The sequence below is a fragment of the Electrona antarctica genome (assembly GCF_951216825.1).
Source record: "Electrona antarctica genome assembly, chromosome: 7".
Lineage (NCBI taxonomy): Eukaryota > Metazoa > Chordata > Actinopteri > Myctophiformes > Myctophidae > Electrona > Electrona antarctica.
In genome coordinates, this window is record NC_136812.1 from 25,102,463 (window position 1) to 25,120,196 (window position 17,734).

Below are 17,734 nucleotides of genomic sequence, written 5' to 3' on the forward strand. Positions count from 1 at the left end.
TTGTCCTCTTCCACATCCACTCTCTCATCCCTGACTATGTTGTCATGGCAAAGTAATGAGCACCTGTCTTACCTTCCTCTGCTGTTGTGCTTTATGGTCGAAGGGGAAATGATGCCACACAGCTCTCAGGGACTGGGATAGATTTGGATGATGTCTGGGTTTAGTAAAATGTTGTTTTAACGATCATAAAGCTGTCACTGTAAGTATTCTGGATTGATGGCCATGATCTGCTTGTTTTTGTTTTTACACATTTTTCACAGGTGGAGTTTAGCCTACTTAGATGCTTTACGACTTGAACTATAAACCTCACTATCAATCTATTGTTATTTTGCAGGAGACAGAAACGGGTCAAGTGAAGCAGCTGTCAGGAATGAATACAGTACATAGCAAAATGTACGTGTAAGGGTCCATATCTTTACACAGATTTATAGAGGTGGACAAACTGTGTTTTCTTTTTTTCTGACCACCGGAGACAAATAGAGGTCACAGGTCAGATCAGGTCAGAAGTTAAATGCCTTGATGAATGTTATTATTCATCTCTCTTGTGATTTATACATTTTCATGCTCGTATAATTCTACTGCTTTACCATGTCTGTTTAGCGATAGCAACACATTTATAAAGCATTATATTTAGGGCATTTTTACGGTGCGGCTCTGTTGGAGGCTAGCCGTCTATACGTCTGAGGGTCTGTTTGTCCCGAGATACTGCTGAACTGATCAGCACCAGATTCACACTGCCAGTAGGCTAAAGACATTCCTCCTTCTGCCTCCTCTGACACATACTTTATAGTATTTAACTTTAATTTTCATAATCAAAGCCAATGGGGCTTGGATCTGTCTGAAACACTGCATCATCATTTAGATATACAGCTCTATCCTATATGGGAGATTAATCGGCAAACACATCGGTATCGGCTGATTTTAGTTGATTTTTGATGAATCGGTCCGATTGTCTTTACAGATAAACAAGCCCAAAGTAACAGCTTGAACAGATCTACCACCTCACAATATTAAATATAAGGTATTAAAGTTAAATCTGACTTGCCTAAGCCTGCAGTGCAGATACCCTGTTACATGTATTTTTCAGAATGGAAAAAAATATTTTAATTTTAAAATATCGACCATAACAACAATTAATTATATCGGATATCGATATCGACCAAAATGTCTCATCGGCACATCCCTAATCCTATGCCATGCCTTACCCGCCATGCATTAACCACAATCCATGAATTACGCAGCTTCCACTATCCGTAAACGGTATCTTGCGGCCACACAACCCACTATACATGATGCCGACTCCTATATTTGCGGGTGGAGGTGTGTCTGTAGGCGTGTTGATGCACTTTCTCTATAATTGCTATCTTGCCCACACAGATTTAGGACAGCGAAAGCGCCTCCTCAAACCACCCGCAATGCGAATCCGTCTGAGTTGGAGCTGCCTCGACGCACAATGTTGCAGAACATTCACAGCTCAGAGGTCTCGTTCTGTCTTAATTCTCCACAAAGTCCCTGCTTAATTGCGAGTTACACTGTGTTTGTCGCAGAGTGGATGATATAGGAGCTACTGGACACAAAACAACCCTCTGTATCAAATATAAATGTATTCCAAGGCTGCAACGCGTCGCTCTTACATGGGCCATAGTGTGTAAGGCAAGATATCACTGGGCCTAATGGGTAATGGATACATTAATGGATCTCTTAAAGGCAATGGAATGTGGCACCCTAATTGGTTTAATTATTGTAACGCCCAAACCACACCTATGCATAATGTAATGGGTAGCAGAGGTGTTTTAGGGATTTAGGCTGGGGCACAAGATAGGAATTTATACGGGGGCTCTTACGCAATGCTAAATCCCCCAAATTACGGATGTAGTGCCTCTGACGCAAGATAGGGCCCATAGAGTCAGACACACACGCACGCACACACGCACGCACACACGCACGCACGCACACACTCTCACACACTCTCACACACACACACACACACACACACACACACACACACACACACACACACACACACACACACACACACACACACACACACACACACACACACACTCACCGTACTTGCTAGTATATCCTCCAAAACCCAGATGTGTTCCAGCTGCATGTGCCTGTTGTTTACCCTTTCTAGACAGGCTGCAAGTGTCCGGCTGGCACATCCCAAAGGTCAAATGTCCATGGCAGGATCAGTCGCTTACAATAACTCCACCCACAGGAGTTGCCCATTCCTCTCTTTAGTGCTTATCTTTAGATTTCCTGCAGGAAGCACTTGGACCTGAGAGAATGTAGCGGTATACATTCTATACATATCGTTGCCGCTAGATTAGCGCTATTATTCAGTCAACTACTAACAAGTTCTGTGTCTCTGGCTGATTTAAGGTTTCTGCCCAACAGAGAACATATGACACTCATTGCATGTACAATAGAGACAGATTATGTAATCTGCTAATACTCAAATTCGTCATGCCTTTGTTCTCTCCTTGCCAAAATATTTGTCGGATGTTGTCTGAATGTGCACAGTGCACACCACTAGTTTTCTGTAAATTAGCATGTGACTTTGATACGTTAAAGGTTTCATTATATTCATTTTCATTTATTTTCATTTTTTATTTTAGGTTTTATGATCTCAATTACACCCAAACAACCTGAACTTTGAACATTCAGTGGATATTCTGTGGTCTGGGGTTTTCTCTGTGTGTTCTGAAGCCTTTTGAGTTGCAATGAAAAGAGGCAAAATGCCTCAACAGTGACATCTGCTGGCAAATTGTTATGTCATATATGGGATTTGTGGACTGTTACATCTCAGAGCACTTGTTTGAGCCCAATTATTCAGAAAGCCCCAGACCACAGAAAATCTACTGAATGTTCAGGTTTTTTGGGTGCAATTGAGCTCAGAAAACCAGTCACTAGACCTTTAATAACTTCAACCATAGCATCCCTATTCTGGTGCTTACAATTCAGCGAAAATAGCCGATCTGATCCACTATTTTTGCCGAAGATATTTTGTGTGTAGCGAAAACAGGAGGGTGCCTGGTATAGATCTTTTGGGAATCTGGTCTATGTATAGGTTTTAAGTGTTAATCGCCTCTTGCCTGTATCTTTGTTTCGGGACTGGCATTTGGACATTCAATCTCTGCAGTCAACGGACCACACACACACCATCATCTTCAAGTGAACTCAGGACAACTTCCTCATAGAAATTCCCAAATCCACATACATCATACATGCTCCTATTGGACTTGCGGTGAGAATTAGACCAAGGCGTCTCACTGCCAACATCTGACTTTGTTTATATGCTTGTCCAACTCAACAAAAGACTGCTATTCTGGGCTGGCAGTTGTCACCGGCCCGGACCCCAGCTCCCACCAGACCAGACATAAATGGGGCATCAACAAATAATATGTGGTAACAAGCTGAAGTCATCATTCACTCCCTAGCCATTATCTACTATTATGCATTTATGATTTCTGAATGATGCTGAACAGCACCAAATGATAATCACACACATATGGGCCACATTGGCACATACGTAGCCTACAGTACAGTAAGATATGTCATAACTTTGGCAAAAAGTCTTGTATACAACTCCAACCATTGTTTCCTGGGAATGTTGTCTGGTCCTGTAAAATCTAATTATATTGTGTAATACATTTACTTGTCGGTTTTATTTGTTTGATAGAATGTTTGTTATGTTGATCACAGTGCTAGAAGGAAGTTCAGTCAGAACTCACATAAGTCATTCATATTGCTTAGGGTTTCCATCTGTCAACACGAATGATTTTCCCCCAACGTAAAACATTGTGAGAACCAAGGCTCTGTTCTATCATATAGTACAGGCAAGTGGCATCTCCAATTACATTGTTATTAGTCTACGCTTTCACAGACAAGTTCTTAAACAACCACACTACTGTACATCCAACACATTCACCAATACACAAAATCAAGTTCTATTGTACTCGAAGAACTGACAAAAGAACAATTCACTGAGTCCCTTGTTGTTATAAAAGATTTCTTGCGCAGCTCTTCACTGATTAGTGTACAATGGGGAGTGACGGGGAGATGGAGCCAAGCAGGAGAGAATGAAACACAGAGAACATGAGCTGGATTCAAACCCACTAGCACATGGATTGTATCAAAACCCACCGAGCCGACAGAATGTCCCCAAACTTGTGAGTGAGGTCAGCGCTGGTAGCTAGGAACACTTCTTTCAGTTCAGATCATCATGCACAGCGGAAAGTGTTAGCAGGCCCCGGAGAGCAGATCCTGTTGGGCCAGCAGGTTACCAAACATAGAATCATGCGCACACATTAATACATGTATGCACTCAAGTCATGAAAGCAATGGCATGTTTCCCCCCCCCCCCCCCCCCCACACACACACACACACACACACACATACACATAAACATACACATACACATACACATACACATTCACATACACATACACACACACTTGCACAAACGTCCACAAACACATTTCTGTTTTCGCCAAAGAGATTTGGTGTAGAGGGCAAAAGGACGCAACCTAGTATAGAGTTAGACCCCTGGGGGACTGGTCAACAAAGTATGTAAGGTTAAGTGGTTAATCGCTGACAGTTATGTGTTATGCGCGCCACCCTAGACACACAGGTTAATTGTGTCTTCTGTGTTGTGTCTCCAACAGCAAATCATCCAGTCAGATGGATGATTGGCATAGAGCTCAGGGCTGCTGTCTCTGGAACACACTCGCTGTCAGCCCATGCATCTGGCAGGGATTACATTTCTGTGTGTGTGGTGTGTGGACTGGGTTGACTCTGAGTGGGTTTGTTGGGGTGGAGGGGTATTGTGTGTGTGTGTGTGCGTGCGTGCGTGCGTGCGTGCGTGCGTGCGTGCGTGCATCTCTTAATTTAGTTCATGAAATGCCAGAGGTCTATGGTTGTGGTTCTGTGGTGCCAGCCCAGGACCCATCCAAGCCTTTTTTCAGGGAATCTAAAAAGGACAGGCAGTCAGGCACCAATGCAATTCCAGGTCTTCTGCCCGATGGTTGCTCCCCCCCCCCCGGTCCTTCTCTCTGATGGTGCTTTCAGGAATCAGTTTCCATCACAGGGTCATTTTGTGGCGGGTTGAAAGCAAGCCTGTTGTCAGTTCTGTTGCCCTGGGCTAAACCTCAGCAGCTGTCAAATGGAGAGACAGAAGGACAGACACTCAGAGAGAGACAGAGAGAGAGAGAGAGAGAGAGAGAGAGTGACTGAGAGCAAAAAGTGCTAGAAAGAGAAAAGGAAAAGATGGAGAGGAAGCAAGACATGCCTGCACGATTGACAAGCTTTGGAGCCCAGACAAACCACTCTCAGCAAGAGAGAGCGGAGGAGTGATATTATATGACTCTTCACTGACAGAGAGAGATTGGTTTGTTTGAGGTTGGTTTGTGGCATCTGGGCTATGAGAACAATGGAAGAACCACCCGAGAGAGACAGATGGGAACTGTAGGAATAATAGGAATATATCTGATGCCCACATTTTGTTATGATCAGTTCTGTACACGGTTTCATTATACCACCTCTAAACAGGAAGACTATAGGATTTCATCAAAGTAATGGGATGAAGTTCTGAAAGTTTTGTATTCTGTTTCCACTGTATTCAAGTATAGCTGGTGTTTGTCGCCTATTGAATGAACCTTTTTCCCTTTTAGATTAGAGATCTGTGTTTACCACATGTTTCCATACTGTTAAAAGTAAAAGAGCAACTCACCGTGAAGTAATTACAGAACACAATGTACTTCATGTACTTGACATGCTACATTTATATGTGCATGATGTGTGTGTGTGTGTGTGTTTGTGTTGACTGTGTAGGTTAAGGTTTGTTGGTGTTACACAAACATTATTTCCGTGTGTGTGTGTGTGTGTGTGTGTGTGTGTGTGTGTGTGTGTGTGTGTGTGTGTGTGCGCGTGTACACTCACAGAGGCCCACTAATTACACACTGTACAGTTTCACATATGTTTTCTCAGTGGGATTGATTAAGTGAATTATCCCCCATGGCTGACAGTCAGGGTAGCAGCCTCTCTGAGCCTGGCAACTTTTCAACTGAGTCAGCAAGATGACACAAAGCTCTCTGTTACAGCCTCTGGTTAGTGCTGTAACATGTAGGCATGCAACAGTTAATCAAACTGAACAATTTAATATATTATAAAAATGTATCAATAATTGATTTTGAATAAAAACCTTTACTAGACCATGCCCGTTGGGCACCAATCTACTTGGGAACGATTAAAATTGCGAATGCTTGCCTCACCTGCTTATGCAATAAGCCTTGTACTCATGGTACCCACCTGTCTGTGTCCCTTTGAATGAATATGAATGATGAATAGTTTATTTCGGTCTTAAATCATACATATACAAGGTCAATCGCAACAAACTTTGTGCTTGGACCGAAAAGGTGTATAGGCTTTTTATCTTATAATATAAACAAACAATAACAAAACAAAGAAATAACAAAGAAAGAAATTCGGTCGATTCACATAATAACGAAATAATAATTATATAAAAAAGGTTTATAATGAAGTTTTACATTTTTCAAATATTATCTTTAAAACATATTTTTGAATTTCATCGGATTGCACATTTTTATGTTAACTATTCCATATTTCTCTTGCCATAACTGATGACATCTTTTTTATGTTTGATTAATGATATATGTTATTTCTAACACGCACGCACGCACGCACGCACGCACGCACGCACGCACGCACGCACGCACGCACGCACGCACACACACACACACACACACACACACACACACACACACACACACACACACACACACACACACACACACACACACACTTTACTTTAATTTGGAACAATTGGACAGTTGGATTGATTCCTATAGCCTACGGGTATATCGTCTGGACAACCGCCTATCCGACTGTTGATGCCGTGCACCACACTCCCTCGAGTCCTCAAGGGAGTAGCTTTGGCTCAAACAGTAAACTGCTTCAATAACGCAGTAATGTTCATTAAATCATTCTAAAGTACTGTAGATTCGTAAATCTCTCTACAACCACGCTGTTGGTTAGCTAAAGTGCTTGTGGTCACTGCTCAGTCTTAATTTAAGAATATAGAAATGAATAAATCTATAATCTCCACCCCTCACGGGTGTGCGCACGTGCGTGCGTGTGTGTGCGTGTGTGTGTGTGTGTGTGTGTGTGTGAGAGTGGGACAGCTCCGTATTAAGCTTAATTTATAATTCATTGCATGGCTGTTTCCCTCAAAATATAAATTAGCCCTTACGTTCCCATACTGCTGCAGGGTCACCGTTTTGTCACAGGTAATGTTTGGCTTGCAGTGGCTTTTATCATTGGCTGCATTGACCTGCCCAGACTCCCAAAAGCCTGGGAAACTCTTAAACCTCAGAGCAATGCTGCCAAACCTGAAATCTGATTTGGTAGAAGACGTTAATGCCTGTGAACTTACAGTGGATGAGCCAGTGGAACTCCCTGTCACTGCTACTTGCCAGGAGTGGAAGGCAGTGAATGTGCGAATGATTCGCAGGGAATTAGCTAGATCCTGAAAGCCAGAGGAGGCGAAATTGAGATTGTGATCGGAGAGCTGCCTGCCATCCCATTAGCCTCTCTGTTAGTGGTTAAGCATGCACGTGATTCACAGAGGCACTTTAATTTGCTCGGCATTACCTCGGACAAATGGGATGGGAATGTGAAGGTGGAAACTGCAATCTGAGCCATTTGTTTTCATTGTTTACTTCCTGTCAGATAGAGTCAACACCTTACACTGCTTGCACATTCAGAAAACATGAGGACATTTAACATCTGAGAAGATTACTGTTCATCTTTGTTCATGGTTGATGTTTTCTCTTTGTTTGTTTTTTGAAGGGTGCTAGCCCCTCCTATGCTCTGTGTGTGCGTGTGAATTTTGGCAATGATTTGATTGGCTGATCACCCCATAGCGATGATTTGATTGGCTGAGCAAAGTACATATTGAGGATTCAATCTTTGTCATGTCCCACCCGTGGTTCTGCTCCTCTTCGCACCCATTGGTTGCCGTTTCGTGATTGGACAAAAATCCTCTCTCTCCATCCACTACCATTGAAATAACAGGTTTTTCAGTTGCTTCGTATTGATATTCTGTGCATTCAATTCTTATTTGAAACTTCGTGTCAGTGAAAAGGAACATCACAGGTGCAGCATGGTGACTGGGCATACAGTATCATGTTTGTTTTGAGTTTTTTCCAAAAATGATGTTTTAGCAAATTCAACGTATACTAGGCGGAACCAGGGCGGAACCAGAAGAGCCTGCTGGTTAGTCAGTCAGGGACCAATCAGAAGGCTGACAAAGGGTGACTTGTGATTGGCCGGAATGAGATGATGTATGATGATAAGAGCACCCCTCAATTCACACAAGTTTGTTTTTGTCAGGTGAAACCTGACTAATGAAAGCTCATGAAATGTAAGCGACCTAGTCAGTCAGTCATCATCATTGTCATGCTGCCTAAGCCAATGGGAGTCTGACCCCATACCTTCAAACGCCACCTAAGCCAATGGAAGTCTGACCCATACTCAGCTATGACCTAAGCTGATTTCCGCACCGCAGCCAGCCAGCCACTGTACGACCGCAGCTCCAAGTGACAACAGCTGCTAATGTTATGAGCTAACTGCATGGACAGGAAAGACACAACAAAATACAGACATTGAACCACGCACAGAACGTGGGAAACGAACGCAAACAACGTCCGCAAGGTTACCACACAGAAACATACATGTTACTAAAATAATAATAATTATTATTATTATAATAACAATATGGGGGGAAAACAAAGACATAAAGGGGGACAACGGACACAGTGCGGAACTCTGCCAACGCTGCCTGCACCGCAACGGTTGCAACAGAAAACATACACGTTACTAAAATCATAATAATAATAATAATATGGGGGGAAAACAAAGATAACTAGAAGTGCCCCTCGGGGCACAGGTCTCCACCAGGATTGATATTTGGATCAAATCTGAAGGACTAGCTTTGCACATAAGTTGGCCTCCTGGTGACGCTCCAAAAGGTAGAATTGAAAAATTTGAAAAATACAGGGCAAAGGTTTTTCATTGGCCTCTAGGGAGTGTGCATACAAAGTTTTACACAGATCGGTACAGTTATAGGTAAAAACACAAATCGGCCAGTTATAGCGCCACCATAAGGCTGAGGTGAGAAATTTCAAGTGGCATTTCTTCCTGTGCCTAGTGGGAATGTGCGTGCAAAATTTCACGGAAATCACACAATTTGTTCATGATTTGTGACATTTTGTTCCAAACGGAGCACTCTTTGGAACCCAATCTTAGCCAATCAGGATGGAGTTTGAAAAATCTGAAAGACTAGTTTCATGTAATGGCTATAGGACTGTGTACCAATTTGCGTGATGTTTGGACAAAATCTGTAGGTGTACAGTCAAAAAATGTGTTTTGCAAAGATCGGCCTCCTGGTGGCTGCAATCAAGCCAACGGTGCCAGAGATTAGTTGTCCACGGACGGACGGACGGACGGACACACACACACACACACGGACGGACGGATGGAGTGCAAAACATACTCTCTCCCCAAGCCTTCAGCCTGGTGGAGACAAAAAGGGGGACAACGGAGACAGTGCCTGTTTCACCTGACACCTTATGACTATGTCATCATTCCTTGTTTGTAATAACACTGGTCAGACTCAAGTTCATACACATGGTCCTGTTTGTCACTAATGTGTTCTCTGTTGTCCCATGAGGGAGAATTATAACCATTCCTTCGTGGCTACAGAGAGACAGACTCAAGTTCTGGCAGATATTTGTTCATGTATTTGCTCATTTGGTTATTTGAACTAAAGTGGCCTAATCAAAGGTGATTAACCTTTATCAGAAAGTAAATATTTTATGGCAGGACCTTATGAAAACAGAGGAAAGGATGACAAAGCATGGACAGAGACAGGAACCCATCATCATCATCATCATCATCATCATCATCATCATCATCATCATCAACTTTTATCACTGTGGATGGATTTATTCTAGTGGCATTGTGGCAATCTATTTGGATTTCAAGTGTTACAAATACTTGCAAGTGCAAAGAGATCACAGGTATTAGGCATGGTTTTCCACAGTACTGCTACAAATTGGGTGGTTGTGGTTTGGGGCACCAATGCACTCTGCACAGATGGTCCGAAGCATTCGGTACTCACAAGAGTCCTGGGAAACTCTCCCATAAGGAAAGGCCTGTCAGCTTTTCCATCTCTGAAAAGTTTCGCTTGAAATCTATGTTCCGTTCGCTACAGCCAAATACATTTCCATGTTAGTTTTAAAAAGTGTCTTTTGATTGCCATAAATGTTCCTCTCTCCACCTCAAGGGTTTACAAGGCTGCCAAATTCTGGGTCACTTGGAAAAAGATCTCTCACTGCTGTATCTACATTATTAGAGGAACTGAAAGTGTTTGTTTGGGCAATTCAAAGGGAGTTGTGACATAGTTTTGTAGTTGGCTTGCTTGGGTACAAATACATGATAAAGAAAATGATGATTACTAACTGTTACATTTTCCTCGTGTCTTTCTATTGCCAAGACACATGGTTCAGCTTCAACAGCATGGTTGATGCCAGGTTCACATAAAGGTTAAAATGTTCGATGGAGAGAGTAGACAACTATGTGATAAGAGCGATAGTATATTTAATGCACCTGGGTTCCAGCGCAAGACTAAAGGTCTCATTTCAGCCCCGCCTGATAAAGTTTAAGAAATGCTGTGGTAAGGCACCTCCATATCCTTTTTCAAACGTCAGGGAGCCTTTGTAATTACCCTAACTCCAACAAGAGACCCCTTGTTTTCCAATCTGCTTGCATCTGCAGAAAACTGTGTGTGCGTTTGCGCGTGTGCGTGTCTGTTTGGATATTTTTGCGTGTGTGTGTGCCCGTGCACGCATGTGTGTGCCTGCTGTAGCCCCTCATCATGTTCATTCCACAGCACAGCTGCAGTGGCTGAAGTCACCCAGTTTTAGTCTCATGGGGAATTAGCAGCTCATTAACAGACAGAACAAAGTAAGCTGAGAAAACGTCAGTGACTACCAACGCTGGCCAATGTACAGAGCAGAGGCCATGATGTCACTCCAGCCGTCTGTGGTTGAAGAACTCCTGGTGCTTTTTACGACTTGGCTAAAGATGGCCTCGCCAAACCTAGGGCAGACAATGACACAAGAAAATACCTGAGTTGAAAGGTATTTTCTCCTCAGCCGCAGAACAGCTGACAACGAAGGAGGGGAAGGGAGTTTATCATCAGTTATGACACACTCACGGAATGGTTTCAATCTCTGTTAACTGAATAAACATTGATTAACTGCTTGGTAACCATTCTGTGAAAAAGATCATATTTTGTAATTTGTCCTACTTTAGTGATTGTTGTGGATGTGTCATTTAGCTCAATGCATTCTTTGGTTATCACACTGGAAATTCTGTGAGCAGCATGGTACATTCAATCCTGATTCTGACCCATTCTTTCAGTTCAATCTTTTTTTGTCCAACCTGCTAAATCATTATATTTTCTCGAAGTTCATGTCAGTCCAGTTTAAACTGTGACATTTTAACTCAAACATCTGAAAGCATTTGCCGGCATTAATATTTGGCCAGGGCGAGGAATTCTGACAATGAATATACTTTATTCACCCTGTTAGAGACTTTTGCCCGAGGCACGTTTAATCACAGTCTCTTTATTCTTTCTCTGCAGAGATCGGACCTGTTACCATCACAACAGACCCAAAGAAGTTCCAGTATGAGCTGAGAGAGTTGTATGTCCAGGTGGGTTGAACATTTTACAAATGTCAAAATGAATAGGTTTCAAACTGTAGCGTGTAACTTTAATGATGACTAAATCACACTTGTGTGAGGTGAGTGGCGCTCTATGAGATTGTCTTCTACTCCAGGCTCTAGAAACAAAATGTGGCGTCTTAAAATACTTCATAATTTAACAACCTATGTGTTAAACCATCTTATAGAGTAGCTTTGGCTGTTGTGGTTACTTAACCCTCCAGCAACCTGTGTTTATTTTATGTTCCAATGGCTGTTACAAACACATGTATAAACAAAAACATTACAATGGGATTAAAGGACCAAACAGGGTCTTTCCAAGTTCACATTTTTGTGGCACTGCCTGAAGAGAGGCAGGAAGTTGCAAAGGAATGCTCATCATCTTGTATTGCACTTAAGCAACAAAAAAAAAGATTAAAACTGGAATGCACCAGTGAAGAGACATCTAAGGACCAGCAAGACAGTGAGGGAGGGAGGTAGAGAGACATTTACACTACACGGAACACAGCATTTGGAGGTCTGCCCTGTGGAGCCTTTGGCAAGTGCTCGTGCATCGTTGGCACGTGTTACTGTTCGTTTGGCGTGAGCATGTGTTGTTGTGTGTAATATAGTACCCCTCATGGTGTTCCTGTTTCATTCCCCTCACACCAACGTATCCTCTCCTCACCTCGTGGCCGCTCACCAGTGCCGTCGCTACGTATACGCACAATTCGCACTGCGCGTAGGGCAACACGCCGAGGGGGGCAACAAAGTGTACCAAAAAGTGCCAAGCCGACCCTCCACAAATATCCTACGAGTTGGGCAACCAAATGGTCAGCTATGTCCCTGCTGCTCACTGCCTCTACAAGGCTTACACACAACCCAACATGGAGTCTTAGGGCCATCATACAATGCAAATGTTCAATACATGATATGCTGCCTAAATATAGTAGTGAGTTAATAGTTATAGTTATATTAACAATATACAGTGTGGAACAGTTTGGGACCTTTATTTGGCCTATTTGGTAGGAGAGATGTTGTGTGTTCCCTCAGGGTACCTAAAAGCAGATCCATTCATCACCAAACCAAATAAATGTATTGCTCATGTTCATGACTGAAATATAAATAAGCCACACTAATATAACCACTGAACTACAGGAGAAATCCATGAAGCATCGTGTTAGTTCATGTGGGGCACACAGGAGTCATACATGCCTCAGCTGTAATCAGAGGCGGACTTACCATTAAATGGGGCTAGGGTGGGCTACAGCCCGGGGGGCCCCGGCAGGGGGGGCCCTAAAAAAAAAGTATTGCAATCCAATTCAAGTGAGATTTATGTTTAGTTATTGTACATTTAGTATTATGGTTAAAACTTTGAGAGCTTCTGCTCTGCTGTCTGCACTGCAGACAGTGATGCTGTGTTGTGGGGTAGCTGTGGAAACCCCTGCCAATGTCGCTGTGCATGGCAGCCTGCATTCAGCGACTAGTCCCCCCAAAATTACAGCGAAATTAGAACAAAATACGACAATTTTTTTCCATGCAAATGCACCACGCAAATGCACCGCGCAGCCCAAGGGGGCCCTGCAATTTTGTCTAGCCCGGGGGCCCTTGGGTGGAGAAATCCGGCCCTGGCTGTAATCAACTGTCAGTTTGCTGATTGTTTTCAATCAGCCACGCTTTTCTACAGGCCAATCACAGACAGCGCTGATGATTGTTACCAAATCAGCCACGATTTTCTACTCTTTCTACTCCTGATTTTGCTTAGCATGCTGCTTAGCTAAAATTAAGGAACATCTTAATAAGAGGGGAGCCATTATTATCACTAAACCAAGTTTATTCCATTTGTTGCAATACATGGCTAAATCTATTTATGACATGAGTCTTCCTGACTGAATTATTATTTGGTGGGAACAGAAGAGCACAAAGGGGTGTTGGGGTGTATGAAAGGGAGGTGGGGGGGTTAATTGAGTCAAGGTGCTATTACTGGGACAATGGGAGAAGGGCGAGGATGATTTTGGGCCAGAGGGGACATGTTGGAAGCAGGATAGACAGGGTCATTCTCTGTCTACACATTCCATCTCCCTGGCCTGGAAACATGGATCACTCCATTCCAGATGTGTCAGTGAAGTATAGTTAGCTATAGCCATCCAATTTAGACAGACCTGGCACGTGCCTGCTGGAATGCTGCGATGCACAGCCCCCCACCACCCCACAGGGAGAAGGAATGGGGGGCACAATGGAAACAAGCCCCCCAGGCTTTTTTTTCTTTGTTTTTTAACGGTACAGCTGTGCTGTTTTAAATCAGCTAATATCAATCATTCAAACACACTTGTAGCATATGAGATTTAATAGCTCAGCTGTAATCTCATGACCCATTAACAAAACTATAAGTAATACAATGTGCTAAAGTGTCAAAATAATACAACATTTGAGTGTACTACAACACTTCAACATGATAATGTTAGTATAATATTTTACTGTTAATATTATTTAATTTACATTTAGTTTATTTATATTTTATTGTCAGGGAGGAGGGGACTGTCCAGAGATGAGCATCGGTGCCATTAAGATTGCTTTGGAGATCTCCCTGCCGGGGTCCTTCATCTACGTCTTCACAGATGCCCGATCCAAAGACTACAAGCTGACCCAGGAAGTCCTACAGCTCATCCAGCAAAAACAGTCACAGGTGCAGACAATCAGTTCTCTGCTATTAACAGTGAACTCAGAGACAATATGATTAATGACAGTTGGTGAAGGTCTCTCTTCTCCCTCTCTCTCTCTCTCTCTCTCTCTCTCTGTGTGTGTGTGTGTGTGTGTGTGTGTGTGTGTGTGTGTGTGTGTGTGTGTGTGTGTGTGTGTGTGTGTGTGTGTGTGTGTGTGTGTGTGTGTGTGTGTGTGTGTGTGTGTGTGTGTGTGTGGGGCCTCTACATAAGTAGGCATGACACAATAGTGGATTTGATATCGAAAGACATCTCTTTCGATATCAAAAAGACATCGAAAGACATCTCTTCCATTTTCAGGTCCCCCATCATGCTTTATAAGCATACTGTGAAGCCGAGGATGTTTAACCTGTGTAATGATGATTCTGTGTTCTCTAACATTTCAGCTAACACCCCTGATGTCATTGTTGTAAATGAAAACATCAGTGTTCATTCTCGAGGTTGGCTGTACCTTTGACTACAGCCTGGAAGAAGCCTTTCTAACCAAAGTATCATCAGCTAGTGCAGACCATCTCACAGCTAGGCTACAGATGTACAATTTTAGTTTTTATCTTTGGCAGCCTAGGGCATGTGCATAAGTTGGTTGTGAGGGGCTTACAAATTACCGGCCTTTCCAAATGGAGAGCCAAGCCGTTAGCGAGGTACTGCTCAGTTTCAGCCATTATAGGAAGCCGCTCAATTTGGAGGAGGCGTTGTTTCCTTCATCCATGATTTATGTCTGCTGTCCTGTGTCTGACATGTCAGCTGTACTGTATGTAACGATGCTTTGCCGTCCATGCACGTTGTAACTGGCTGTTCTCCTATTGTCAAACTGCACTGGCAGTGTTTATGTCCTTTGTACAAGGTATTCCTGTACTTCTCATTATGTGGACATAAATAAACATTTCAAATGTGTGTGTGTGTGTGTGTGTGTGTGTGTGTGTGTGTGTGTGTGTGTGTGTGTGTGTGTGTGTGTGTGTGTGTGTGTGTGTGTGTGCGCGCGCGCTCTTGCTTGTGTGCGTGTATATAGGTGGTGTTTGTGCTTACAGGGGACTGTGATGATCGGGCTCACATTGGCTACAGAGTCTATGAGGAGATTGCCTCCACCAGCTCTGGACAGGTCTTCCATCTGGACAAGAAACAAGTCTATGAGGTAAAAGTCTATTGGATCTAGAATTAAAATTCTATTCTATTCTATTCTATTCTATTCTATTCTATTCTATTCACTTGGCTCTGGAATTCTAGCTCTATTCTATTCTCGATTACTTGTCCTTTCCAGCCGTGGTCCCCAGGTTGTTGTTAAAGGGTCCGTGAGCTGTCTAGCTGACAAAGCGATCAGCTGTTTTCTACATTGTACACACGGCAGCACTGGTTCTCGCGCGCTAGTTCCAGAAAGTCCAGAAAGAAAACTTTCCAGCTTCAGATGTGCTTTGGTCACGGGTGGGTTCAATCTCTACAGTTTGGCCTAGGTTCTGCCCTTAAACCATGTAAATAAAGCAAAGTAGAAGGGTTTACAACTTTTCATGTCCTGAACCTCACCAGGTCCAAGCCTGGACTCCAAGCCTGGACTGATCATGTTTCTCTGGACATCGCTGGGAAGGGCGCAGTGAATTGATTGATGCGTAGCTCTTAAAAACACATTGCTGCATAGACTGGAAGTGTTTCCAAGAGATGCAAATCAACTCTTTTGGATTAGATGATGTGGCTGTTTGTTGAGGCCATGTGATACTACAAGAAGAAATTCTATAAAGTGAATAAAGTTACTGCCTGCATCTGCCTTCATCTTGATCGTATTAATAAAAAAAAGTTGACGCACGCACGCACGCACGCACGCACGCACGCACGCACGCACGCACGCACGCACGCACGCAAAAGTTCTAACTACATTCACGTGTAAAAATTGCACCATCACACTTTCAGATGCTGTTTTTCTCCCAGTGTGGAGGAAGAATGATTAGGATTTATATTGTGATCTCTCGCCCTTGAAATATATAATCCTTGGTTTCTGTTGTGTGTGAAGAATAATAGCAATTCAAATCAGTTGTCCTCAAAACCACACCTCCAGTCGCTGTCATAAGAACGGGAGGTCCATGGCTGCACGCGCACCTGCAACCCATCAAGTATAATTTATGCGATCGTCCTGCGATGGTGTCGCGCACGCAGACCTCTACGCTGACAACAGTCGCATCCGCGATGCGATGTGAGCTTGTATATCAGCTGTTCTCTGTGCACAATACTGTTGCGCTTTGAAGTATAAATGTCTCCTAGGGTGCATCTCACTAGCCAACACACAAGAGGAGGTTGAATGAACTGAAACCAGCGCTCCCCAAAACAACAGGTTTGGAGATCTGTTGGGAATTGATTACATGAAACAGTCACCCGTGCGCCCAGTCCAAATGTTTGTAAACAAATAATTGGTCTATACCAAATGAGCATCGTGCCTGTCACAGACGTGCGCAGAGCAAGTTCAGTCTGGAAACTCAGTGCAGTTGCTGCCGGCCGCTAATTGGGCCGCCTCAACATCACGTTCTCATTCACATGATTCACTTCATCCAATCACACACTCATCCCATTTTCATTCCGGCTATTTAAATTATTTGCACTGCTCAATCTGCTTGCTTACTTGCTGCTGCACACTGGTACTGCTGCGCTGCTGCCTGCTTAAACTTTTGCTGCTCACCCTCCTCCACACCACCAGTTGTTTTGGATCTGCTGTTTAGGTACGGGGGATTCGTAGACCCTATGGTTGGGACTGATGCGCTTGATCTCAGTACCTAATTAAAGCAAATCCAATTCATTGCCAAACCATAATAAATATATTGCTCATTTTATATTCAATAAATATAATTATATTCCATCCATTCTTGAGATGTCCTGACTGAATTACAATACCTGAACTTACTTGTCCATACCATACCGATTTGATACCAGTGTGTTATAAATACATCTAGGTATACAGTAAATGACAATCATTTAAATAAATTGTTAAAGTGCAGCCGCAATATAGTAAAACACGTTTAAACTGTAACATTATATATCATTGCAACATCAACTTAAAAACAAATGATTCAACATGACCAAGATTTAGTGCAAATGAGCTATCATAAATGGTAAATGGTAAATGGTGCATTTAGATTGTGCATTACATTCACCCATTCACACACACATTCATACACCGATTGCAGCGGAAGCCATGCAAGGTACCAACCAGCACATCGGGAGCAATTTGGGGTTCAGTGTCT

At 43.0% G+C, this 17,734-nt stretch overlaps 1 protein-coding gene across 1 annotated transcript in view; it reads left to right on the forward strand.

Moving 5' to 3' along the window:
- The window catches only part of hmcn1 (hemicentin 1), a gene marked incomplete at its 5' end in the record, with an annotated part of 387,265 nt that overhangs the window by 10,899 nt on the left and 358,632 nt on the right, over positions 1-17,734 (forward strand). The window contains 3 exons of the mRNA XM_079505442.1: positions 11,735-11,805; positions 14,321-14,479; positions 15,523-15,645. Coding sequence (XP_079361568.1) covers positions 11,735-11,805; positions 14,321-14,479; positions 15,523-15,645 — 353 coding nt within the window. The remainder of the gene's footprint in view (positions 1-11,734; positions 11,806-14,320; positions 14,480-15,522; positions 15,646-17,734) is intronic.